At 40.9% G+C, this 26983-nt stretch overlaps 1 protein-coding gene across 2 annotated transcripts in view; it reads right to left on the reverse strand.

The window, feature by feature from the left end:
- Window positions 1–26983, reverse strand: part of Nfkb1 (nuclear factor kappa B subunit 1) — a 114977-nt gene that overhangs the window by 18299 nt on the left and 69695 nt on the right. For both annotated transcript variants that reach the window (XM_048333765.1, XM_048333766.1), the window contains 9 exons: window positions 19187–19350; window positions 16617–16775; window positions 14886–14990; window positions 12599–12690; window positions 11293–11431; window positions 7667–7810; window positions 5541–5630; window positions 3952–4140; window positions 1722–1863 (listed from right to left, as the gene is read on the reverse strand). In XM_048333765.1, the coding sequence (XP_048189722.1) occupies window positions 1722–1863; window positions 3952–4140; window positions 5541–5630; window positions 7667–7810; window positions 11293–11431; window positions 12599–12690; window positions 14886–14990; window positions 16617–16775; window positions 19187–19350 (1224 nt within the window). The remainder of the gene's footprint in view (window positions 1–1721; window positions 1864–3951; window positions 4141–5540; window positions 5631–7666; window positions 7811–11292; window positions 11432–12598; window positions 12691–14885; window positions 14991–16616; window positions 16776–19186; window positions 19351–26983) is intronic.

Here is a 26983-nt window from a genome sequence, read left to right on the forward strand (position 1 = left end):
TTTTTTTTTTTTTTTTTTTTTTTTGTGCAAGTCCTAGGGCTTGAACTCAGGGCCTGGCTGCTGACCCTGAGCTTTGTTTTACTTAAGGTTAGCACTCTACCACTAGAGCCACAGCACCACTTCTGGCCTTTTCTGTTTATGTGATGCTGAGGAATCGAACCTGGGCTTCATGTATGCTAGCCAAGCACTCTACCACTAAACCACATTTGCAGCCCAGTGAGGACTATGTCCTCAGTGTGTCCAGTGTGTCCAGGCTCCTGAGCCCTCAGTGCCCCTGTGGAATGCACAGACCCTCCCCCCCGCTGCCCCTCCCTCCCTCCAGATGCCAGCATTCCTTTCCTAAGCTGCATGTGCTCCTCTTCCTTGAACTTAAGTCAACAGGTGTCTGCCAGTGGCCCTGCAGGCACAACTGTCCTGCCTGGCTCTGCTTTCTCTTGTGGTTCTATCACTGCATGTGAATCAGATTATTTAACCCTGAAAAAACAAACAAACAACAAAACCCAGCACTGTGCTGTTGGTGGCTTTACCCAGAGGAGGCTCTATGGTTCCCCTCCCACTGTAAAACAAGGCCAGTGGTTATACCACATCCTTGGTTACGCTGTAAGGAAAGAGAACAAAGGTCTCTGCTCGAAACCCTGAGGTTGGCACTTTCCTAAAGCGCGTGGTATTTAACCTGAGACTTAAAGCACCGCACTCAAGTGCTCTTCACCAGAAAAGGACTTCTCCCGGTTGATGCTATTTTAGGAACGTTTGCGATAGGGCGCTTGACTTGAATTTGAACGCTGCTGTCTCTAGTTGCTTTTATAGGCTTTGAAGATCACTTTAGACGTTTCAAGTGAAAGGAAGAGGGGAGCCGGTTTAGAATGCAGCCAGGTGGCTTTGGAAATACAATCTTAGCCACAGCAGGAATGGAAGGCGAGGAGTCTGCAATGTTGAACTTCCGCCCCTTCCCTCCCCCACCCCCCATTCCCAGCAGCCTGGGTGGGAGGAGTCACAGCGCCTGGCCAGCTCATACTGGTGAACATTAACAGAGGTAGTAGAGAAGGATCAGGGACTGGGGAAAACAGCAGCTGCTTCTTATTCCTTCATTAGGATTTTTCTTGAGTATATGATCACCACAAATATCCAAGGATTTGATGGACTCGACAATTCATCCCTTATTATTTCAATAAATAAGGCAAGCTTTCAGAAATGATCACCACCTACACACATCTCCGTTCCCTTGCCTAGAGAGCTGTCCTCTTACATTAATTAATTAATGAATGAATTAGTGCTGATCATGGGGCTTGAACTCAGCGCCTGGGCACTGTTCCTGAGCTTTTGTGCTTGAGGCTAGTGCTTTAACACTTTGAGCCATAGCAACACTTCTGGCTTTTTAGTAGTTAGGTGGAGATAAGAGTCTCATGGACTTTCCTGCCTGGACTGTTTCTGAGCCTTGATCCTTTTTCTGAAGCTCGATCCTCAGATCTCAGCCTCCTGAGTAGCTAGGATCCATGGCGTGAGCCACTTGTGTCCAGCTGAGATGTCCTCTTTCATGAATACTCCAGTTACTGCAAGAGTTCAGTAGGTGACAGCGACAGGCCAGGAGAGGCCACGTGTGCTGCACTCCAGACCCAAGAACTTAGAACAGCACTGTTCTCTCCAGGCAATATGCATCACATAATACTTTCCCCTCATCTCCACCCTAAAACAGCCCTCGACAAGCAAGAGCTCTGACTTGCCTGTCCCCATTCTCATCCTGCACCGTCGTGAGATGGCGCTGGACAGCTAGAAGCATCTTCACGTCTCCTGTCACCGCGTAGTCGAAGAGTGCATTGGCATGTCGCTTTGCCAACTGCATCGCCTTTTCCAGGAAGAGGTGATCTGCAAAGCAAGGACCGATATCATTGCTGTGTCTCTTATACTTGCTGTACAGGTGTGGCACAACACACTGTTTCAGTTGAAACAGTTTTTCTGGGATTGTGTTTGTCAGAAAAAGTATAAACAAACATCCAGACTGATGTAAAACCATGCCTGTGGCTTGTTATGGGGGGGAGAGTAATCTGCTACTTTCAGAAGATTCAATGGTCATTACTTTAGGGGGACTCATCAATCTTCAAACAGTGCTGACTGGACTTTGCTTTCTTTATTTGGTGGTACTGGGTTTGAACTCAGGGATTTGTGTTTGGGGGCAGGTGCTCTGCTTCTTGAGCCATGCCCTAAGTCTTTTCTTATTTAGTCATTTTTCAGATAGGATCTTGTGTTTTTGTCCAAGTCAGCCTGAGCCAAGGTCTTTCAATCTACAGCCAGTTTTTGTAGCTGGGATTATAGGCACAGACACACAACACTAGGCCTTTCTTGGTGATAAGGTTTAGATTGCCTTGAGAGAAGGTCTGGATTACTTTTCCCCCTTCTAGGATAGCCTTAAACTGTGATCTTCTATAGCTATCTCCCACATATCTGGATTATAGGTGTGAGCCCATGTGCTTGGCTTTCTACATTTTAAATAAATAAGCAAACATCTTGGCAAAATAATCCTTCACTTATTTTTTTTTTTTTTTTGGTGGTAGTCCTGGGGTTTGTACTCAGAGTCTGGGCCCTGTCCCTGAGCTCTTTTTGCTTTAGGCTAGTGCCTATCACTTGACCCATACTGCCACTTCTGGCTATTTCTGAGTAGTTTTTTTTGAGATAAGCATCTCACAGACTTTGCTGTCAGGGCTGGATTTCAACCACAATCCTTAGATTTCAACCTCTTGGTTAGCCAGGATTACAGGGTGAGCCACACGTGCTCAGCTTTTACTTGAATCTATTAACAAACTATCTTGTTAGTCAATGTGTCAAAAACATATATGGCTCTGCCATACAACTTTGAATAAGCCAGTGGTGATATTGTATGGTTTGTTCCTTTTATCATCAGGGGACCTTCTGGCCCAAACCCAGTCATGTATAACTTGTTTTTATATGGCTCCCTGGTTAGACATGGCTTGTATACTTTTGCAGGGTATAAAAGAAAGAAAGATGTGACACAGAATATAGGAGGCTGCCAAACCTAAATATTTACTCCTTCCTTCATAGCGGAAGTCCTCAGAGTCCAGCCAGGTGAAATGACCTAGAGTAACACACATATCCTAACATGACGTGTTCAAAGGAAACAAAAAAGTTCCTTCCCTCAAATCCTACTTCTCCGAAGAGAGCAACAGGATGCCCTTTCCAGCATGATGACCAAGCTGGACTCTGGAGAAGGGGGAGAAGGAAGGACGTGGAAACATCTCGATTTCCTGTGCCAGAAATGCAATTATTCTCATGACAGCCCCAAGCTATCTGATTAGGATTGGAGAATAGACATGTAAACTTCTTTATTTTAAATTCAGAGAATGGGGAAAATGGAAATCTTGCACAAATAATGACTGAACACATGCTTTATTTTATTTTATTTTCCAATACTCAGGGCTTTATGTTTGCTAGGTGGGTGCTCTATCATTTAAGCCATACCCCTATCACTTTTTGCTTGACTCTGTCTGTCTGTCTGTCTATCTATCTCTCTCTCTCTCTCTCTCTCTATCTATCTATCTATCATCAATTCTATTTTCAGATAGGATACCATGGATTTGTTTTGCCTGAGTCAGCTTGGACTTATTCTTATATATGCCTCTGTATAGTTAAAATAACAGGCATGTGCCCCACACCTAGCTATAGGTTGAAATGGGAGGTCTCCCTAAGTCTTTCTCCAGGTTGGCTTTGTAAGCGATCCTCCCAGTCTTTACCTCTGGAGTAACTGGGATTATAAGTATGAGCCATGTGCACAACCTGACCCCTGCTTTTTACAAAGGACATAGGATTTTGAAGAGCACACTGATATGTCATCTTTAGATTAATGGAGAAGAAACCTGTCATCTGGAAATAGCTTCTGGCATGCAGAGCTGATTCCTCCCCAGCTAATCAATATAAAGCAGCCATCTGGGTGCTACTGACCTTGAAACCTACCAGTATCCTCTTCCTTTGCTCTCACCAAGGCGGTCCAACGAACCCCATCATTGCTGCTTCTGGATTCATTATCTTGTTCTGAGATTTCACTTTCCTTCCCAGAGTCTTGTGTAGTCTCCCTGTCCTCACTCTTGTCATCACCTCCCGGTCTGCTTTTGTATTCAGTGTTTATGGTTCCTATGACAAATGCAACACATCAGCGATTTCTCAGAACAAGCCACTAATTAAGTTGTACTCATTGTTTCAACATAGGCCACATAAAGGTAGGAGGCAATTCTGCTGTAAAGGGAAAATAAAATTTTTTTCAAAAAAATGTTCATAAGGTAAATAATACCCTTCAGAATATTTTATGTGTTCACTTCTGAAAATATTTAAAACTGTATCTTTAAAAACAGATTCTTGCTGGGTGCCAGTCGTTCATGACTGCAATCCTAGCTACTCAGGAGGCTGAGATCTGTGGATTGCGGTTCAAAGCCAGCCTGGGCAGGAAAATCCACGAGACTCTTATCTCCAATTAACCACCAGAAAATCAGAAGTGGCCCTGTGGCTCCAAGTGGTAGAGAGCTAGCCTTGAGCTGAAGAGCTTAGGGACGGTGCCCAGGCCCACAATTCAAGCCCTGTGACTGATAAAAAAACTAAAAAACCCTAGATTATGCTTATCTGGAAAGGAGAACAATAAAATAAAACTCTTGAAGGGAAATGGAAAATTCTTGAAAACAGAGGAGTTGTGCCAAGTTAGGTAAGTTGTGGAAATGGAATCTCAGTTCACAGTCCGTGGTGTGAGATCTCCAGTGCACAATCTTAGTCCATGCTCTTTCTGGTCCAGCCATGGCAGCCACCTGACAGCGGCCACAGGAGCACGGAGCATGCGTGGTTTAAATTCCAGTTCCAGGGGCTGGGAATGTGGCCTAGTGGCAAGAGTGCTTGCCTCGTATACATGAAGCTCTGGGTTCGATTCCCCAGCACCACATATACAGAAAACGGCCAGAAGATTACGGTTAGAGGAAACAATTACGTTATGGAATAACATGTTGCTTGATTCTACAGTTAAAAACAAAGTCGGTCATGATCTTAAAAAAAAAAAAGGAATAAAAACACCTGTCGATGTAAGGCATATAAAGCACCTGGAACAAAAGAGGGATGAAACCGATGGGAAGACTCCAGATGTATTTTTAATATAAACTGTGAAGACAGTGTAGCAATTCCTAGTTAGGAGATGCCAGCGATTAGAAAAGACCAACCTTCTGAAACCAAAATGATTTCAAAAGTGTGATATTTGAGGAGAAAAGATGGACAATTGATAAGTCTGGTGATTTTTAAAATATCCAAATAGTCAAATCTCCTATATGTCTTTTTTGTGATACTTCTTCTCTTGACCCCCATTCATGCCACTTAAAAGATAAAGATACAAACGGGTAGCAGGAATAGAGTTTGTAGCATCCACAGGAAACACAAATTTGGAAAAGCATATTCTAGTTTTATCCCCAGATGATACTGTTGTTGGGATACATAATGAGGAGACAAAGCCATCATTTCTGGCATTTCTGTTCCCTCCTGGGAATGGAAGTGTTACATACCATGGTTCATCCCAGCGCTGGATTTGGTGGACCCAGGGTGGAAGGTAATCCCTCCATACGTGGGGAAGCTGTAATGTGGAAAGCCGTATCCTGGAATGGCAAGTAAAGCAAAGGGAACATCAGGGAACAGGCCACAGCATTCACTGGTCTTTCTGGTAAGCTCAGACAATGGAGTGGAAGATCCATGCTGGCTAGCTCGCTGGGGTTCTTCAGAGCGACTGAGACACGTTGTGGGGGCCAAGGGATGATTTAAACTCCACTTTGCCCACTAGGCAGTGCCTGGGACTGGCAGCATGGAGTTCACATGGAGAAAACCTCCCACTCCTACTGGAAGGGGGAAACGAGCAGTGAATGGGGGCACATCCAGACTCAGACCTCCTCCAGAGCATATGGTAAGATAACTGCAGAGGGAAAGAAACAACCCAAACCAAACAGAAAGGCAGGCTAATGTGTCCATGGGAAAATGGCCACCACTGTTCTTTCTCATACATTTTTTAAATTTTGATTTTATACTTATTTTTTGTTTGTTTGTAGTAGAGAGGAACTGAACCCAGGGCAAGCACTCTATCACTAAGCCACATTCCCAGCCCCTCTCATACATTTTTAATGGAAGAATAACCTGGTCAAACTCTCTGGGGAGATACCTGGCATGATTAGATGTCACATCCTCTGATGTGACAATTTTATTTCAAATAATATAATTTAAAGGTGACCTGGAGTTAAAAAAGGAGTTCAGTACAGTATTTTATATGAAAAATAGAAAAAAATTCATGTAAATGATAACACACTGTGTTCCCAATGATGTATTTTGAGTCACTGAAATGATGCTTATCAAATTATGCCCATGTAAAGTCTGCATTACCAAGAGAAAATGCTTATACTAATATTAGGTAAAAGTAGTATATATAACTCTATCCAGATCATGATGCAATGATAATAAATACTAAACACTAATAAATGGGATAAAACAACACACACCATCACAGTTGTACTCCAGAAAGTTCATGAATATTTATTTATAATGTATGTATAAAGAAACCCATGAATGCTTAAGCTTGGATGGCAGGATTTTCTGTGCTTTCAAAATTTCTGAAATGTGGGCTGGGAAGATGGTCTAGTGGTAGAGTGCTCGCCTCACATACATGAAGCCCTGGGTTCGATTCCTCAGCACCACATACATAGAAAAAGCCAGAAGTGGCGCTGTGGCTCAAAGGGTAGAGTGATAGCCTGGAGCAAAAAGAATCCAGGGACAGTGCTCAGGCCCTGAGTTCAGGCCCCAGGACTGGCAAAAACAAAACAAAACAAAACAAAATTTCTGAAATGTAATGTATATAATCTTTCATGGAGCAGAGATAGTTCCATGATAGCATGTAGGTGCATCACATATGTCTACCATGTAGCATATATAATAAGAGGTTCTTTCAGTGTTTCCTAAGGAAACCAAGATAACTGCTCCCCCCAAAATATTTGGAGTGGTAATTTTTTGGATAATTGGCTGTGGATGATTTTTTTCTTACAGATAATCCATCAAATAATGTATGATTTGATATTATATATTATATTTGTATATAATATTTATATTACATATTATAACATAATATGTACTATAATATCTATATTATTTGACATTATACCCATAGGATATAGTGTCAGTGGATCCTTGGAACAGTGGATAGTCCTGAACCCCATCTTTTCCTGTTCATACACACCAATGGGAAGGTTCCATTTGTAAGTAAGATACTCATTCAAAGGAAGGGATTAACAACAACAATTAACAATACAGAACAGTTATAGAAGCACATTGTGATAAACCCTATATGAATGTGGTCTCACTTCCCTCTTGAGTCAGGACAACTATTAATTCTTTTAGACCAATGAGAGGAACAGAAACTGCAGGAAGTTAAGTTGGGGATAAGGGTAGGGGGTGGTGCCCCAGGGTTGTAGAGGGAACAGGTGTTTCTTTGAAAAGTACATGTATATTTGTAGGGAAACTAATGGATTTGGAATTTCATACACAAAAATGTCACCATCACTTAACCACAAATTTGCTTGGAGACCTAGGGAAACAAACAAAAACCCAGTCTTGTCTCTGATAGGAAGAGGCTTCATGAAGAACAGGCTGGTACCTGGCCCCGGGCTTCCGGTACTCCCTCCTCCACCACCGCCGGTCCCGAACATGCCTCTGCCTCCAGCTCCCGCACTGCCTCCGCCGAAACTATCCGAAAAGTTGGGCATGAGCTTCTGCCGCTTCCTCTGCACTTCCTCTTTATCTGTATTTGCAGGAAGGGAAACCAGAGAGAGGACTGATTGGGTCCCACCACCCCTAGCCACAGAAGGACTATTGATTCCCATGATATTTTAAACCATCTTAAAGGGAAATAGAAAGCACTCAAGGAGGAAGAGCTGGCAAATTTCAAGAAGCACTGTATTTATTTCCATGAGTACAAAGACCCAGAAGGAACCTCAGAGACCACAGTGCAGTCTTCACCCAGTTCCACTCTGCAAACATTGTCTAAATCCCCAATGCAGGTCAAACTGCTGAGGGGTTGGATTGCTCGCCAAAGATTTACATACCAGGAAGGTAACAAATTTTATTAAAAAGTTACTGAACTTTCCCTCCCCCTGCTCACCAAAATTATCTATAACTAATCAGCAAACATTTATTATGCATCTACAGTGAGCTAAAGGCAATGACCTGGTATCTTTGCTATCATGTAAGGTGGCTGGGTCGTCTGGGTCTGTAAGTTCATGGTACACATTGATGATACATCAAACCCTCACCAAGAGCAGAAAAGGAAGAGGAGCTTCTCAGGAAGAGGATGTGGAGAGATTTTACAAAGTGATGAAGGACGTGCCTGTGGCAATAATAGGGGAGACAATTCTGGGCGAAGTGAAAGGTTTATTATAAGGAATTCTTTCTTCTCTCTGTCTCTCTGTCTCTGTCTCTGTCTCTGTCTCTCTGTCTCTGTCTCTGTCTCTGTCTCTGTCTCTCTCTCTCTCTCTGTGCCAGTCCTAGGGCTTGAACTGAGAGTCTGACCACTGTCCCTGAGTTTTATGCTCAAGGCTAACACTCTACCACTGGAGCCACAGCTCTACACCTGGCTTTTTGATGGTTAATTGGGAGATAATAGTCTCACAGACTTTCCTGCACAGACTGGCTTCAAAGCTGTATCCTCAGATCCCTGAGTAGCTAGGATTACAGGTGTGAGCCGCTGGCTATCAGGAATTCTTAAGAAATTCAGGGTTGACTGAGACCAGTCATACTGGGGAACAACTGGAATATAAATAATCTAAGGGATTTAACTTATAGGCAGGAGAGCCACTGATCTGTACAGAGCGGTATTTTAGAGAGATTTAACTGTCACTTGCTCATAGGACCCACTAAGGAGTCAAACTGAGAGAAGAGTATAGTTATAAGATGATGGAGACATGGTCCTTTCTGGTCACCATAACAACAGAAACAAGGTGGATTGCAGAAACAAAACACGTTATATCAGAAGAGTAGAGCCAGGTGCTGGTGGCACCTGCTTGTAATCCTAGCTACTCAGGAAGCTGAAATCTGAGGATCAAGGTTTGACGCAGCCCAGGCATGAAAGTCCATGAAACTCTTATATTGAATTTGCCAACAAACAAACAAACAAAAAAATTCTGGAACTGGAGCTATGGCTACAGCGGTAGTGTTAGCCTAAAAATGCTAGAGGACAGCATCCAAGATCTGGGTTAAATCTCGAGTGGTACAAAACAAAAACAAAAACAAAACAAATAGTTATCATAGGGTCTAGTGACTGAAGATATGGGGGACTAGAAGATTCCAGTTACCACTTGACTAAAGTACAGTGATGGCCCTGAGATTTTCAGCAGTTCAAGTCTAGCTGGTATCAGACTGCCTTCCCTCATTCCTCCTGTGGCCTCTGTATCTCTCACCAACCCCAACGCCCCTTGAGCCTTTATGGTCCACTATTATCATGATCTTGTTTCTTCTTTCCATTGTCCTTTCTCTTCTGAACTTTTTTTTTTCCTCTACCATATATTTTTGTTTTTCTTCCTTTGCTCTCTTTTGGGTAGAAGGCTTGCAGGTTCTGTTCCTATGAAACATTAAAACCTCAGCATGCCCATACTGATGAGGAAAACCAATAAAAAAAAATGACCTTCTACTTGAACGTGGTGTTCTAAAAAGTGAAGTATATCACTAATCCCTTACCACAGAATTTTAGAAGAATTTGTAACTAATTACTACCAATACTCTTTCCTCAGCCTATAAACTTGATCTCACAAAGAATGTTCGTTTATTGTAGAACAGGAAACATAGGAAGAGAACAAACATGTGCATCTTTAGACAGAAATGTTATCTATTAGCATGGTTTCTAGTAAAGAGACCAGTTAATATTTCCCACATCATCCTTTTGCCTTTTAAAATAGAAATGTGTACTACTTATATTTTCCTGTTAAATGTAAATTTTACTGTAGCCAATAAGAATCCCACAAGAAAGAGCTAACTCAAGAAATTTCATACTGCAAGCTTTATGAAATAAACTGTAAGACACAAACTCCACAGAAATGAAATATAAATTCTTTCAGACTTGTTATATTTATCCTGCGGTCAGCCTTCGACAGTAACACTATGGAATTTATTATAAACAGCAACCTGTTCTGGAAGAGACCTAATAGACTCTCCCTAAAAATTCTCCTTTCACAGAAGAAAACACTGAAGCTAGAAGTTTTTGAGGTCAGGACAGAGTGAAGATCTGACTTCAAGTCTAGTGATCCTTTACTATATTAGCTTTTAATTCTTTGGGAAACAAAACAGCCTTATAAATGATTTGTTTAATAACAATAATAGTTGATGACTGTAAAAGCTAGGCAATTGGGTCTCACGCATGGAATCCTAGATATTTAGGAGACTGAGACCTAAGAAATTATGGTTCCACCAGAAAAGGCCAAAAGACAATCTCCAATTAATCAGCAAAAAGCTAGGCTGGAGTGATAGAAGATCATTCATGAGCAAGAAAGCTGAGTGAGCATGAGACATTTGAGTTCAAGCCTTAATAGTCAAAAAATAAATTGATTAATCACAGATTAAAAATGAAAATTATACCCTCTTTTTGAGTTCCAGTTTACCAGTAAAGATGTCTGAACGTATCCTAACCATACCATTTATAATGTACTGATTTTCATTGTTTATTCCTGATCTCTATCAGTTCAGATCAAGGTGTCCCTACAATCTTTACTGGTGTTCATATAGCACTCCTGCAATGATCTTCTGCCCTGGCCAATTGACCCTCACTTGATTATTTCAGCGGTCTTTCCTAGTCCCAACTATCTCCATGAAGTATCCAGTGATTGTAGAGAACCTAGAGTTCAGGTCTAGATGGTTCTGGATAAAGAGAGGGTAACGTTATATGTGTATCTAAAGCCTTAGTAGATGATACCCAACATATTCCTAGCCTGGTTGCTTCATTTCCATGGTTTCCATGGAAGTGGTTCCATGTCATGCAACACATGCTAGACTCTCAAACTCAAGGACAGGTTTCCAAAGAACTAGACACAAGTTAGGTACAGATAACATTTTAAAGACTGGATGAATTTTAACTTGTGTCAAGATAGTATATTATTTGTTTCTTTTCTCTAAAAATAAGGACCATGGGTCCAAGGAGCGGTTTGGAGGCAACAGGGCAAGGAGATGGCAGCTGATCGTGTTTAATCACTTTCGTCCTCTTCAGAGTAAGCATAAGAATGTAAACAGTGGCGTTACCTTTGATTTCAGGGTAGTAGAGAAAAGGTTTGGGTTCGCTGGTTTCCAGGTCTGATTTTCTCCGGAGTTGGACAAACACAGAAGCTGGTTTTGTGATGTTCACATCCTTATACTTGGGAGTTTTGAAAACAATAGCAAACTGCAGGGTACAAGGGTCTAAATGTTGGTACAGGACTACCTTTTATTTTGTATCAATGCTACACAGTAAATACATTCCTTCTGCTTTTGTTTATACCCAACACTCAACCAAGTGTGCTAAGCAACTCAACACCTGGAGAAAGCTCCAAAGTCAGTGTTTTACACCTACCCATTCTTATTACATTTTCACTGTGAAACTGAAATTGAACACTATGCCAACAGATCACAAAAATTTTTGTTTCATTTGTTTGCTACTTCAAATGCCTTCCAATGGTCAAAATCATACATGTAAACTCATTACATATATTTCGTCCCCTTGCAAATCAGCCTTAAAAGCCTCAAGATTCTTTCAGAGCATCCACAAGACTGGGTATGGAAAGAGATGAGTAATGGACACACAATTCCTAAGACAACCTGAAGACACACTGTTAATTTCTTACGTCCTCTTCCAGTTTCTTTGTGCATATGTACACATGAACGTAGAATTGTTTTCAAGGACACGTTTTTTATATTCGTCTTTAAAAATGTGCTAGTGCTGCATCTTTTTTTTTTTTTTGTGCTGTATCTTTGTATTAGTTCACGGAGTGGTCATTTGCTTTAATGGCTGCATGGTATTCTACCACATAGATATGTGATGTTTGACAGACATATCAATTGACATTTGGATTGTTCACAGATTTTCTTTTTCTTTGAACAGTGTCCCTTAGTCTCTTGTGAAAAGAGTAATTATCAAGGTGAAGGCTTAGATTGTCCATCCTCTGGTCGCACAATCAGTTGGAAAATTTTGATTTGTCAGGATGAGATCAGCCTTGGCTTGAAGACTACTCCTTTCTACAATTCTCACTGTGAAACTGTTTTTCAAGTCTCAATACAACTGTTCCACAGAATCCTCAAATACTGTCACTGCAAGGCTTGAGAGCCACTGCCGTAAGGATAGGGCCCAGACACCCCATGAAACGTCTTGCTAGCATCCTAAAGCCAACAGTGTACTAGAACCTTGCCAACTCATTCCATGGGAGGGAATTTTCCTACAAGTCTTAAAAATAGTACTAGGTTATAGATATTAAGTGAATACTTCACAATTTTTTCCATAGGTGGACACTGAATACTGAATTTCAACAAGGCGGAAAATGTAAAATTATCATAAGTATCATCATTATTCACTTACTTGTCTATGAACATCTGTGGGAGAAAAATCTCCAAACCCCTCCCAGACTCCACCGTTTTCCTCCTCTTCGTAAAATCGAATCTGGATGTCATCTGCACAGGGTGACATTCGAATTGATAATTGCACACAGTGTCACAAGGTTTCAAAACAGAAATGAGCCTGGTTCAAAAGTTTGCTTCTGATATTCTCCAGGGAATTTTTTGAAGATAATTAATATCAATACATTTTTGAGTCATTGAAAAATTTCATAAATCACTTACTTTAAAAATAACCAGCAGAAGGAATAGAGCCTGAATTCAATTTACATTGCTGTTTGATCTTTTTATTTCTTTGTCCTTAAACTCATTAACTCCTGAGAACATGCCCGATGATGAAATAATAGCAGAAACTCAACATATATAACAACAAACTTATATAAGGTTTGCTAAACCTATGATATACTATATGACTGATGGATTCTAAGTGCTTTACATGTAAATATTAACCCATTTAGTTTTCAAAAGGACTCTGTGATGCAATCATCATCATCATCATCATCATCACCATCATCACCATCATCATCATCATCATCATCATCATCATCATCATCCTTGTTTGCCCAAGAGAACCTGACATCTAGAGAATTCCCTAAATAACTTATGCAAAAATTGGACAGCTACTAAATGAAGAAGCCCAGTGTGAACATAGACATCAGTTTTAAGAGCCCAGGCTCTTAAATACTTTATCATATGGCCTCTCTGTAACACTTCATTAGTCCATAATGAATGATAGGCCAAAATACCACGATGGTCAAGTCCCTCACCATTAACTCAGAATGTGTAAGTTTCACATTGTAGTCATAGGCTATTTTGGTAAGAATATGATGATATAACTCAGGCTGGTATCTCCCTGGATTTACTTTCTACTTCATAGGAAGGACCATACTGCTTACCAATGAAACTAAGCATATGTAACAGAATGTTAGAACTATTAGAGCTAAGCCGGGTGCTGGTGGCTTACACCTATAATCCGAGCTACCCGGGAGGCTGAGATCTGAGGATTGCAGTTCAAAGCCAGCCCGGGCAGGCAAGTCCATGAGACTCTTATCTCCAATGAACCACCAGAAAACCAGAAGTGGTACTGTGGCTCAAGTGGCAGAGAGCTAGCCTTGAGCTTAAGAGCTCAGGGGCAGCGCCCAGGCCCACAGTTCAAGCCCCATGACCGACAAAAAGAAAAAAGAATTATAGCTAGATAAAATGTCTCATTGTCACTGTGCCTTTCAGAAGGATGACCCTGCCTATAGTTATTCAGACTCCTTAAGTGGAGTCTAAGACTTCCTTTCCAATACAGTGATAATGATTTTAAGAGTGAAAGCAGCCAGGTTGTGCCTATTTATGAGGCGAGCACTCTACCACTAGGCCATATTCCCAGCCCCAAAGTTGTGCCTATTTAAGGTATGCACCCCTAGGAACATTAGAAGGACACAGTGAGTTGGAGGACAGTAGATACTACTGTAAATAAAGAAAATATAAATCTTGGTATTTTTTTAAAATACAAATTTTGAAATCAAATTATATGTATAAATGTACAGTTGTCTAGTCTGATCCTAATTTTTTTTCTGACTTTATGTTTCAGAGCATTTAACCTTAAATTTAAAGGTCTTTTACTAAGGACTACTTCCAGTTATGTATCTGTCTATTTTGAAAATGCTCACTTTAAATGTTATATTTTTCCCTTTATCATTTTCTTTAAAGCATGAATGAGTTTGAGAAAATGACATGACCTCCACCAGCTTTTACTAGCTTATCAGTTTTATGATATATCTAGTGATTCTCAATGCCAGGACCTTATCTCAGGGTACAAACTGTAAGAGAAATGTGTTCTGAGGATCTTTTCTCCTTCTTTTCTCTTTTCTTAGTGCACATATAGTGACACGTGGGGTGTTCAGAAAAGCCCCTTCAGTATTTCAGCACTAAAAAAATAAAAGAATCAAGAGTTTCATGTGTCAAACACATACATTGATGGGTAATTCATTTACGGTAGTTTAACCAAGTGCAGATAACAAAGCTTGATTAAATAAGAGTGCCCCAAATAACTGATCACTGTATTCTTATTTTTCTTGGCTTCTGTGGGAAATCAAAAGATGAATTATCTAGTTGGATTTAAATTAAAAAAAATACCCCAAACACCTGACAATTACAACTGGGTTGTGAAAGGAATTTGGTGACAAGGGGACATATCTGGTTTACTGCTGAAAAGTGACTAACGGACACCAAGCAGTGTGTCGTCTCTGGAGAACAGAACTTACCTTTCTGGACTTTGTCACAGAGCAGATAGATCTCTTCCCCTCCAGTTACACAGCCGGCTGTCCTGTCCATCCGTACAATCTTCAAATTGGATGCATTGGGGGCTTCTGTCCAAAGGGAGAAAACCAATAAAAAAAACCTTGGGTTATCCTCTGTTTTAATCCCTTGTGTGAGTCTCTTAGACCCATTACCTAACAATAGTCAAGCAGATGCTTTTAGTCTTATTTAACTAATGACTTCCAAGGTCATCCATCAGAGGATTTTGGGGGCCCGATCCATTCATTACCATCAATGACAAGGCAGAAGGGATCAGATGAGATAGAATACATAATAGCTTTGTTTCGCTCTCTAACACAGAGGACTGATACAGAAAGAGACTTCCTGGCATTGCAAGAAGTATCACACCAATGGATTTCTGCAGTTTCAACGAGGGCAAGATGTTAAGTCCAAACTTATTTCTATGCTAATGCTAAGCCATTGCCATTGTAAAAGTGCTACACCCTTAGGAGAAGCATGAGTTTCTTAAGCTACTTATTCATTTTTATTTTTTATAAAGGAAAATGGTGATGTTATATATGTCTTTTCTCCAAACTAAATTACGATTCTGTGTGGTTAGGGGGCAAAAGTTTCATGTGGTAACAGTAAAGCTTATTTTCTTTAAAAAAATTTTTTTTATTGTCAAACTGATGTACAGAGAGGTTACAGTTTCATACGTTAGGCACTGGATACATTTCTTGTACTGTTTGTTACCTCCTCCCTCATCCCTCCCCCCCCCCCCATGAGCTGTTCAGTTCTACCAAACAGTTTTGCAAGTATTGCTTTTGTAGTCGTTTGTCTTTTTTACCCTGTGTCTCTCTTTGGTAAACTCCAACACAGCTTTATTTTAAGGTGAGCTATGGTATGTGAGTGTGTATCATCTTATAAAGCTTTCACTTTCCATCAAACTTTTTTCTTTCTGGTTCTGGCCCTTGAACTTGGCTCTGGCCCTGAGCTTCTCTGTGCTCAAGGCTAGCATTCTACCACTTGAGCCACATCGCCATTTCCAGCTCTTTCTGTTTATATGGTACTGAATCGAACCCAGGACTTCATGTATGCTATGCAAGCACTCTACCACTAAGCCTCAGAGAAATCAGCTAGCTTTTATACTTGGAGCACCAAATTCTATAAACTTCAAGTATTATACTTCTAGGCTTTCTGAAAATACCCGTTTAATAAATTCCACGTATACCGAACAAGAAAGTTGCATGGTAAAAGCTGAAGATGATCACAGATGCTTTAAAAATTCTAGGAACTATAGCCTTGAAAGAGAAGTTTGATATACTGTTCATTCAGTTAATCTGAAGTTCTTATCTTGATAAAGCTAGCACTGCACAGGGATGAAAATGGCTTAGCATAATGTTATTTCTTATTATTTTCAGAGCCCCTCCCCAAATGAGACACTTTCCCCCCTTTAACAGCATCACCAATCTTCTCTCATAAATATGTTCATAAATAAGAGATTTGATATCTATTGTAGGGAAGACCAGAATGCATTAAGAACTTTGTTTATTGACCACTTCTTAAAATCTAAAGACAGCCTTCTAGCTAGTGAACACTTCAGTAAAATGAGTTCACATTTTGCAGATTATATATCAACCTGGGATTTCAAGTGGCTGAGTTACTCTGTGCAGCGCTCAGAAGGAGCTGGTGTGTGGCAGGACAGGGGTAGGGGCAGTTCTTGCTGTTCAACTCACTGCTGTCGTAGATGGCGTCTGAGATCACCGGTTCCAGGCGCCGAGTGAAGCTCCCCGTGCTGTCAGGAAGGAAAGCTGTGAACATGAGGCGCACCACGCTCAGATCCATCTCCTTGGTCTGCTGGAGGGCGGCCTGGCGGATAAGCTCCTTCTCCCCATCTAAGGGTCACAGCACCAGAGTGAGCAGCGAACATGCCTTGAGTTTATCAAGCCCCAATAAAGAACGTGACCTCGAAGGGAAAAGCCCACCTCTTCTCTCCTAAAATGCTTCATACTGCTAGCAAAAAGCAACACGAAACAAACAAATAAAAACCCCCATAGTTCCATGGGCCCCTTCCAGAATTAAAGATACCAAAGATGAGCTGCATTTTTTTCTTTTTCTTTCTAGATGATGGAAAACTGTCTTCCACGTATCAGACAACCTCTCCTCCTATTCTCACTTCACTCAGCCTTTTCTCTTGGACATAGTGGAGGGAAGTGGAGTATGTCCTACTGTGCACACCAGCCGCATTGCTAACAGCTCACTAAGCAGAGGGCCTGTGCTCCGTCCACAGTGCCTGGACTGCACAGTGCCTGCCACAGAGGTGTTCGCAAAGGACTTTGGAAGGAAGGAATGATCGAATCAATCCTGTTTGTCATCTTGCCATGTTTAATTCACAATATCATAAAGGGTAATAAGTCACATGGTAAGTGCTATAAGAGAGCTCTAGATAAAGGAGGGGGTGAGCCAGAGACTTTGTAGTCCAAAGAAAAGGTTGTCACTCTAACTTTTTTTTTTTTGGGGGGGGGTGACCCTGAGGATTAAATCCAAAGCTCCTATATGATAGGCAAATGCTCTCGTACTTGAGCCATGCCACCAGTCCTTTTGTTGGTATTTTGGTTTGGAGCCAAAGTCTCTCATAACTTTGTGGGGCTAGCCTGGGTATCCCGAATAGCTGAGATCACAGGTATATACCATCAGGTCTACCTAGCTTTCGGTGTCAATCTTAAAGGGCTGGTAGAATCTGAACATGCGAAGAGACTGGATAAGGGTGTTCCAGGAAGAATAAGAAAATGTACCAAGATAGAGGAAAAGGTGAGGAATCTGAGACTGCTTCTTAAATTAGCAGTGTAGTTTGACATGCAAGGACAAGAGTGGGAAAGAGAGTTGGAAATGCAGATTGGGCAATTCTTGGAGACTCTAAAATGCTCACTTATGGCATGTGGATTTTGTAGGTAATGGGGAGGGATCTACTAGTCATGAGCTCTAGGCTTTCGTAAGATCTATGGAGCCGCGGAGTGCACACTGGGTTAGAAGTGGGGATATGCAGAGAGCAGAAGACCGCTGTAACTAGAACACTGGAATGAGGAGTGGAATTCCAGGATGGCAGGGAAAGAACAGCTGGACCACAGACAGCAGATGCAGCACAGTGGGGGGTGGTGGTGAGGAGGGTGAGACTCTATGTAGGCTTTGAGTCTGGATGTCAGAAGATGCACCATGCTTGGTGAAAACATGATGCTTGGCCCTGAGTTATTTGAGTACGGAATGGCTACAGGCTAATGGAAGGGCCAGGCTAATGGAAAAGAATGATAAAAAGCAGAAATATCAGATGTGGTCAAGTGAGAAATGGGGTTGAAGCAGGAAAAGAGCAAGTCTTGGTGATTTTATGCTAAAATAAAAGTTTAGAGTGTATCTGGAGAGCACAAAGAGAGAAAACCTAATGACTGTGTGAATCAGGGAGGTATGATGGAGGGGGCATTCTTTGGATCAATTATACACTGTTGTTGTTGTTGTTTTGATAGCTTGTAAAGGAATGTTTTGGAGCACTGGGCAGGGAAAGACATGTATGAGGGTATGAATGCATGTTCAGCATTCATAGAGCAGTGATGAGAGGTGTGCACAGCAGGACTGGAGATGAGGCTGGAAAGGGGATGGGCAGGTAGGGTAGACATTGCCCATTCAGGTCACAGGGGTATTGATTTGCTACAGAGGTGGTAGAGGTCATCAAACATTCTAAGTAGGAAAGCTGGGCACTGGTGGCTCACGCCTGTAGTCCAAGCTAGTCAGGAAGCTGAGATCTCAGAATTGTGGGCTTTTTGTTTGGCTTGGTTTTGTGTTTGGTCATGGGGCTTGAACTCTGGGCCTGGGAGCTGTCCCTGGACTCTTTGTGCTCAAGGCTAGCCCTCTACCACTTTCGACTTTGATTCACTGGAGATAAGAGTCACACCTACTTTCTTTCCTGGGCTGGCTTGGAAGTGAGATCCTCGGATTTCAGCCTCCTGAGTAGCTAGGATTACAGGCGTGAGCCACCAGCACCCACTTTAAGACTGCATTTTGAAGCTAGTGAGACTCTTATAGCTAATAAACTACCAAAAAAAAAAAAGCTGGAAGTGGAACTGTGGCCTTGAGCACAAAAACTCATGGACAGCATCCAGGCTCTGAGTTCTGAGCAGGGAAAGGGGTGAAAGTGGTGTGGGACACAGACAGGGAGGAAGAGAAACCTTAGACATGTGAGTGAGAATACAGTCCACATACAAGGCAGCAAAAGCCCCAGCTCCTCAGTGGAACAGGACTGAGGCAAGGCGCTCACCTGTGAGCTGTCGGTCTCCTCCTCCTTCCGCCTGCAGGTAGGCCAGATCAGGATGCACCAACAGGCCAGGATTGTAGCCTCGTATACAGGCATCTGTCATTCGCGCCTCCAGTGTTTCAAATACTTTTTTCTTTGTCACATGAAGGATTCCCAGGTTTGCAAAGCTAGAAGAACAACAGGAGCAGCAGCAGCAACAACCAAAAGTTAGGTAATCACTGATGACAGAGATCTGAATGCACTTTCAATAAGTGAACTTAGTAAACAAAACAAACCTCATAATCCCTTGATGTCTTATCCAAATCTATTAGGCTAAACACATTTCAGAATTCAATTATTTTATTTTATTTTCTCAAATCAGAAGACAATATACTGCCTGTACACAATAGCCTGGCAGGTCTGGTGTACATGATATAATCAGACATATTAACATTTCTGAAGAGAAACCTGTAATATTCACCAACTAGAAAAATAACATCTATTAACAGCTGTGGGTCCAACCAGATTAAATTCTACTACCAAAGGGGTCTGTTATAAACTGAGCATGGTTTTCTGGGTTTCTGAGGTTATAAACATCCAAATTCTGATTCAGAGAATCAGAGATATTTGCAGATGAATCTTTTCTTCCCTCTTTCATCTGAGATTGGGGCTCGAACTTGCTGTCTGATGCTTTTATGCTCACTGGTAGGCACTCTATTACCTGAGTCACACTTCTGACCTCTGTATATGCACCTAAATAAGGAAGTTGTGCCTTGATTTAGCTTAGGATATTTTCGATAGAAGTATGCAAATAAAAAACCTTCTAAATTCCAAATATGTACTACTTTTAAGAATAAGAGGAATACTATATTTGGATTTATTTTACTTTTGGCTCATCTTTGGGTTTCTGGATGGATCTGAGGCTCCGTGTACCCCTATCTTCCTTCAGGCTATCTAGAAGGCTGAAATTGTTTATTATGACCCTAGTTGTCATCTAATTCTACATGACTCAGGTCTGAGAAGTATAGATAGAGTTAAAGCAAGGAGCCTTTTATCTCCTGAAAAATGACATATCTGCAGACCAAACTGTAGTAATAAGTGAAATAAAACAGTCAAGGGATCTTTAGGAATATATAGAAAATGCTTCATTTATCCCTTTTTTTTAAAAAAGTACATGAAGCAAGCCTGTTGTTGGTGACTAGTGTCTATAATCCTAGCTATTCAGGAGGCTGAGATCTGAAGATCATGGTTTGAAGTTAGTATAGGTAGGAAAGTCATGAAACTCTTGCTTCTAGTTAATTATCACCAAAAAGAAAAGGGAAAAGAAAAGAAAAAAGATAGAAATGAAGCTATAGCTCAAGTGATAGAGCACCACTGTGAGCAAAAGAGCTGAGGGACAGCATCCAGGCCCTGAGTGCCAGCACACACACACACACGAGTCAGAGAAGTGTACTTAATGAATATAACACAACAAACAAGAACACAAAAAGCATTTTATCAAGGATATGCAATCATTCAACAAATATTTATGCAGGTCCATGCATGAAGAGCAGTGAAGTAATCTGTACAGAGAATCTGTGTGTCAAAGGTGACAGACACGACGAAAAAAGTGAACGACGTAATATAATTTATAGAAAGTACAAAGTGCTATCCAGAATATAAATGATTCAGGAAACAAGAGAGCTGGTTGGAAAGGTACAACATTTTGAAGCAAAAAAAAAGCTCAGGAGGGCTGGGTACTGGTGCGGTGAGGCTATGGAGGAGGCAGAGACCTGAAGACAGTAGTTTGAAGCCAGCCCTGGCACAAGGTCTGTGAGACTCTTATCTCCAAGTAGCTAGGTAAAAAGCTTGATGGGAAGGTGCTAGTATGTTAAGGAGAGACACAGAAAAATAAAATGAACCCCAACGAGGCTGTAGAGAATTTCTGAGATGGGATTAAGAACATATGAGACACTGCATATATTCTTTCAGATATAGTAATAAAAATTATACAAAATAAAACAGAAAGTTTTTTTTAAAAGAAAAAAAAGTGTGTGTGTGTGTGTGTGTGTGTGTGTGTGTGTGTGTGTGTGTGTAGCTTAGTAGTGGAGTGTGCATTCATAAGGCGTTGGGCTCAATGCCTAGCCAAAAACATAATGGGAGAGGAGGGAAATGGAGGAAGAGCAGGAGGAGGGAGAGAAGGAGGAGAAGGAGCAGGGGAAAGGGAAGGAGGGAGGGTAGAAAGGAGGAGGCCGCATAGGGGAATAAAAGATGGGAAGGGAGGGAAGAAAGGGAAGAGGGAAGAAAGGAGGGAGGAAGAGAGGTAGGAGAAAAAAGGTAGACAGAAAAATATTTGACAAAAGCCTGAAAAGTTTTAAAATTTAAGAAAAATGTAAGCCCAGATAGCCAAAAATTCTGTGTCAAGTTCAAGAAGGTGAAGAAACTACGTAAGTGTATCATAATCAAATTGTTTAAAACTAGTGGGAGGAAGAACTAAATCTGCAAAGCTGATAGAGAAGAAAAACATTACACATTATGTACACGAGAACAAAGATAAGGCAGAAAGAAGACTCCTTGTGTAAATAAGGCAAGCCACACAGTAAAGCAACATGGTGGAATATGAAAGAACAACGTAGTCTACACCTAGAATTCTCTACTCTTCAAAAATATATTTGAATAACAGACAAAATGAAAACTTTAGATAGAACCACTGAACGAATTCATCAGCATTAAATCAGCAGTACTAGGAAAGTTAAAGGAAGTGTTTCAGGCAGAAGAAAAGCATATCAGATAGAAATCTTGACCTACAAAGCAGAATGAAGAGCACTGAAAATGGAGAATATGTATGTAAAGATAGAATATATTTTTTCCGAAATAAAAACAATTCTTTGCGCACACCAATAATCCTAGCTGTTCAGGAGGCTGAGATCAGAGAATCACAGTTAGAAGCTAGCCCAGACAGGAAAGTCTATGAGGCTCTTATCTCCAATTTACCACCAAAAAGCCAGAAGTGGAGCTGTGGCTTAAGTGGTAGAGTGCTAGCTTTGAGAAATAAAAAACAAAAGTTCAGAGATAGTACAGGACCTGTGTTCAAGCTCCATGATTGGTATGAGAGAAAGAGACAGAGAGAGAGAGAGAGAGAGAGAGAGAGAAACAGAGACAGAGAGAGAGAGAGAGAGAGGGACAGAGACAGAGACAAAGAGAGAGAGAATAAAACATGGCTGCCTAAGGGAAAACTGAATGAGATATTGTGGGATTCATAATGGGCACATAAAAAACATATGTTAAACAAACTTGATTTAAAAAAAACCCAGAAGTTTCACATACCATATGGAACAGGTATAATCTTATTTAAAGATAGACTGCGATAAATTCATGATATGTAGGTAAGAGTCCCGTGGGGATTTTTCTGCCTGGGCTGGCTTTGAACAGTGATTGTCAGATCTCAGCCTCCTGAGTAGCTAGGATTACAGATGTGAGCCACCGGTGCTTGACAATTCTTTTTAAGTATATAAAAAAATTACCAAGGAAGACCACATTCTTAGCCATAAAATAAGAAATAATAAATTTAAAAGGATACCGATTATACCAAGTATTCTATTATCACAATGTAGTTAAATCAAGTGGCAATAGCCAAAAGATATTTAGGTGGGAATAAATTTAAATCAATATCAGCCATGGAATAAATGCTGATATTGAGTGATGGGTACAATGACACCTCATTATGCTATTGTTTCTACTTTTTAAAATATGTTTGAAAACTTCTATATATAAGAGAAATTATTTAGAATTACAAATATGAATGGCTTAGAATGTAATTTTGCAGTTTCTTACCAAATAAATATATACTTAAGGTATGTTCCTGCAATTCTGCTCTTCAATGTCTACCCAAGAGAAATGAAAATATATGCTCACACTAATAGTGTTTTATCACCAAAAACTACAAAGAAACGACGTCCCTCATAAGGTGAATGGACAAACTGTATTACATTGGCAAGATACAAGACTAGTTAACAATGAAAGGGAACATCTTTGTTTTTCTCTGTCTCTGTCTGTCTCTATCTCTGTCTTTCTGTCTCACTGTCTCTCTCTGTCTTTCTGCTCTCTCTCTCTCTCTTTCTCATACACACACACACACACACACACACACACACACACAGCACAGCACAGTATGGAGGAATCTTAAAGGCATGATGTAAAGTGAAATGTCAGACTCAAAAAGGGCCCAACAGCTAGGCCTGGTAGCTCCCACCTGTAATCCTAGCTACTCAGCAGGCTGAAATCTGAACATTGCAGTTCAAAGCCAGCCCAGGAATGAAAGTCTGTAAGACTCTTATCTTCAATCAATTACAAAAAAAATCCAGAAGTGGTGCTGTGATTCAAGTGGTAGAGGGCTAGCCTTGAGCAAAAGGAGCTCATGGACAGCACCCAAGCCCAGAGTTCAAGCCAATGATGGGGGGGGGGGGCGGTAAAGGCTCCAAATTGCATGGTTCCATTTATCATCCATTCTGAAAAATGGGAGATTCCCTCAGCACTTGCCAGGACTTGGAGAGGATCTGACTGCAGAGTCATGAACAAGCATTCCAGGGTTATGGATCTAGTCCTTATCTTACCATGGTAGTTGTTATACAAGTATTTATCCGACCTCAGAGATGAACACTTCAAAAGGTAAATACTGCAAGCACTTCAATTATGCATCAATAAATGACTTTTACAAAAATGAAAAGTTAGCACAGCTAATAAAGGGACTAGAACTACAATCCTGTTTCTTACTGTCAGTGACTCATTGCTCTGCAGGAATGGTTTTTAACATGGAGTCTCTACACAGGCAGTATTGGAATCATCTTCTTTCTTCTTTCTTTTTGGCCAGTCCTGGGGCTTGCACTCAAGTCCTGAGGACTATCCCTGGCTTCTTTTTGCTCAAGGTTAGTGCTCTACCTCTTGAGCCACAGCGCCACTTCTGGCTTTTTCTATGTATGTGGTCCTGAGGAATCAAACTCAGGGCTTCACGTATGTGAGGCAAACACTCTGTCACTAGGCCATATTCCCAGCCCTGGCATCATCTTAGAACTTATTAAAGCACAGATTTTAGGTTCCATGCCAAACTCTGGGGCGGGGTTCAGCCACCAGTGTCAGAACAGGTCTCCAGTTGATTCCAGTGGAGCCTGGAGTTTGATGATCAACCAATGAGTTCAGAGCCCCTGGGAGGAGGCCTGGACCAATTGTGTGTGAGTATCAGAGGGCGGCTTGAACAAGCAGGCAGGTTCCACCCTCTGCATTGTTCCATATGTGCCATCTGTTACCCACGATGGCTGTGGATACTCTCTGCGGACGTTCAAGTCTCTATCACAGGGTTGGATGAACAAGTAGCTACTCTTTGTGGCTTTTCTCCTTCTCTGTGCTCTGTCATAGACATCATTGGAAACCAGATTCTTCTAACTTCATTCCATACTGGATTAGCTTTTTTCAAGAGGATCCTTTCCTGTGTGTGAAGGCTTAACCCTCTGAAATTCCCAATAATCAACCGATTCCAGGTCTATATATTATATAACAATTCCATATGGGCTGCACAAACTCACTAAAGGAGGCCTAGTGTTGCTTCCTTGTATTTTTACATTTACATGTCAACTTGTAGTTGTTACTAGGAGGGTATAGATTGTATGTATTAGTTGAACAAAGGAAAACAAACAAGTAGAAATATCACATCTCTCCAAACTTGAGCTACTAGGGAGCAAGCAGAGTGCATGGTGATTATTGGTAAGCGAAGTGGCTGCAGCAAATCAAGTAGCATAGCTGAATGAAAATTACAAGAAAGGATAATGTTAAAAAAAAAAAAAAGAACAAAACCTGTTGTAGAAGGCTGGGAACCTGGTGGTTAAAGGCCAACTTGGGCAGAAAAGTCTGTGAGACTATACCTCCCAAATAACCAGTATAAAGCAGGGCTGGCGACGTGGCTCAAGTGGTTTAGTACCAAATAATATCAAGCAATGGCAAGGCCCTGAATTGAAACACCAGCACCACCAATGCAAAATGAACCAACAAGTCCCTGCTGTTCAAGGTCAAAATAAAATACCAAGTTAAGTTTTTCTTGAAATCAAGAAATATAGTAAATACTAACTAAATAAATGACTAAGCCATAAAATGGTAAAAGATTACTTATAAAGCACCAAGAAACAACTCCTCCCACTAAAATAATCAAGGCTTATTTAAAAACAAATCAAGACTTACTTAAAAATGGATGCTTTAATGTGGATAAAAGTTTTAGAACTAGAGTCAAACTTACTTCAGATAATCAAGACTTAATCCAAAATAAATGTTTTAATGTGGCTAAAAGTTTTAGAACAAGAAATGTATTGAGAATTTATGCTGAAAGAAAGATGAAGATATAATGCTCTGAATAAAAATGATTCTAGGTGACTGGGGTGCAGCTCTGGTATAATGCTTGCTCAGTATGCAGAAGGCCCTGGGTTGAATCCCAGCACAGGAAGGAAGAATAAAAAAGGGAATGCTTTGGGTTTGATCATATCAAGGTGATTTATCTTTCAGTGTCCTTTTTGTCTGTCTTTTTGATGTGTTGGATCAGTGCCTTTCTTGTGACTCTGTTCTCTTTGGCTAATTTGTATTACTATAGATTATCTTGGTTCTACTTCTAGTATTGACACGTTTAAGGAATAACTTTGGCTATCTTCCTAAATTTCTCTATTTCATACTCTCCTGCAAGTCAGAGTTAAATAACAATAATCAATGTCATACCAGACACATGTGGCAAGTTTGCTCATGTTATTTCATATTCGCTAATGTCAGTTCGGTCTAGAATTATGGAGAAATAAAGAGCCTCGAGATGGAGTTTGCAGTCTGATTTTCTCATTTTCCAAGGAAAGAAATTAAGGTTTCCAAGAAAAATCACACAACTCTTTCCCAGTTTTTACTGTTGAAAGTGATAGAGTTGGAAATAGAATTCTAGTTTCCAGACTGCTAGCAGGCTGTTCTTTCTATAAAAAATAAAAGTCATGGGAATGGGGAAGAAAGAGAAATAAATCATGAAGGAAATCCCATGTTTTAGAAAACATTATAAACAAAAGCTTCAAAGCCAAAAAATCAGTTGAGAAAGGAGCATTAAGAAGACTAGCTAGAGTCTGTTTGTAACTTTTGAGTGGCATTCCATCGTCCATGTTTCTGAGACTTCTTTTCTGTTCTTCTCTTCTATTTTTATCATCATTGTCATCATCTTCGTCATTGTCATTGTCGCCATCATTATTGTGGTCCTAGGGACTGAGCCCAGGGCCTTGGCTTTCACATTCTCAGGAAGGATTCTGGCTCTTGAGCTATGCCCTCAGCCTTTTGTGAGTGTGTGTGTACGCACGGGAGCACAAATGCTACTTGAATTCTCTACTGCTTGTGCCACTTCCCTAGCTCTTTTTGCTTTAGGTTTTTCTTTGCCTGGGGCTGGCCTTTGATCACAATCCTCCTACCTACTGCCTCCCTCCTATTATCCTAGGATAATAGCTGCAGTCCTACCATGCTAATCTTATTATGTTCAGGCTGTCCTTGAACCATTATCCTCCTGACTCCTGCCACCCAAGTAACTGGGATTACAGTCATTCAACACCAGCCCCTGCTCTCAGTGAAATCTTCAAGGGTTAGAAAAATCTTACAGAGCTACAACCAAATCAACATCATGCTGACCAACTCAGGAGTTTAGATGATCAAAGTGTTAGTTGAATGAATAATGAATACTCTCAACTCTGGGGTGCTACAAGGTACTGAAACAACAGGGGAATAAAGAGATCTACACTTTGCTCAGAAAGGGGAAGTTTAATTCTACTCCTGCCCCAGACTCCA

Source organism: Perognathus longimembris, chromosome 24, assembly GCF_023159225.1.
Source record: "Perognathus longimembris pacificus isolate PPM17 chromosome 24, ASM2315922v1, whole genome shotgun sequence".
NCBI lineage: Eukaryota > Metazoa > Chordata > Mammalia > Rodentia > Heteromyidae > Perognathus > Perognathus longimembris.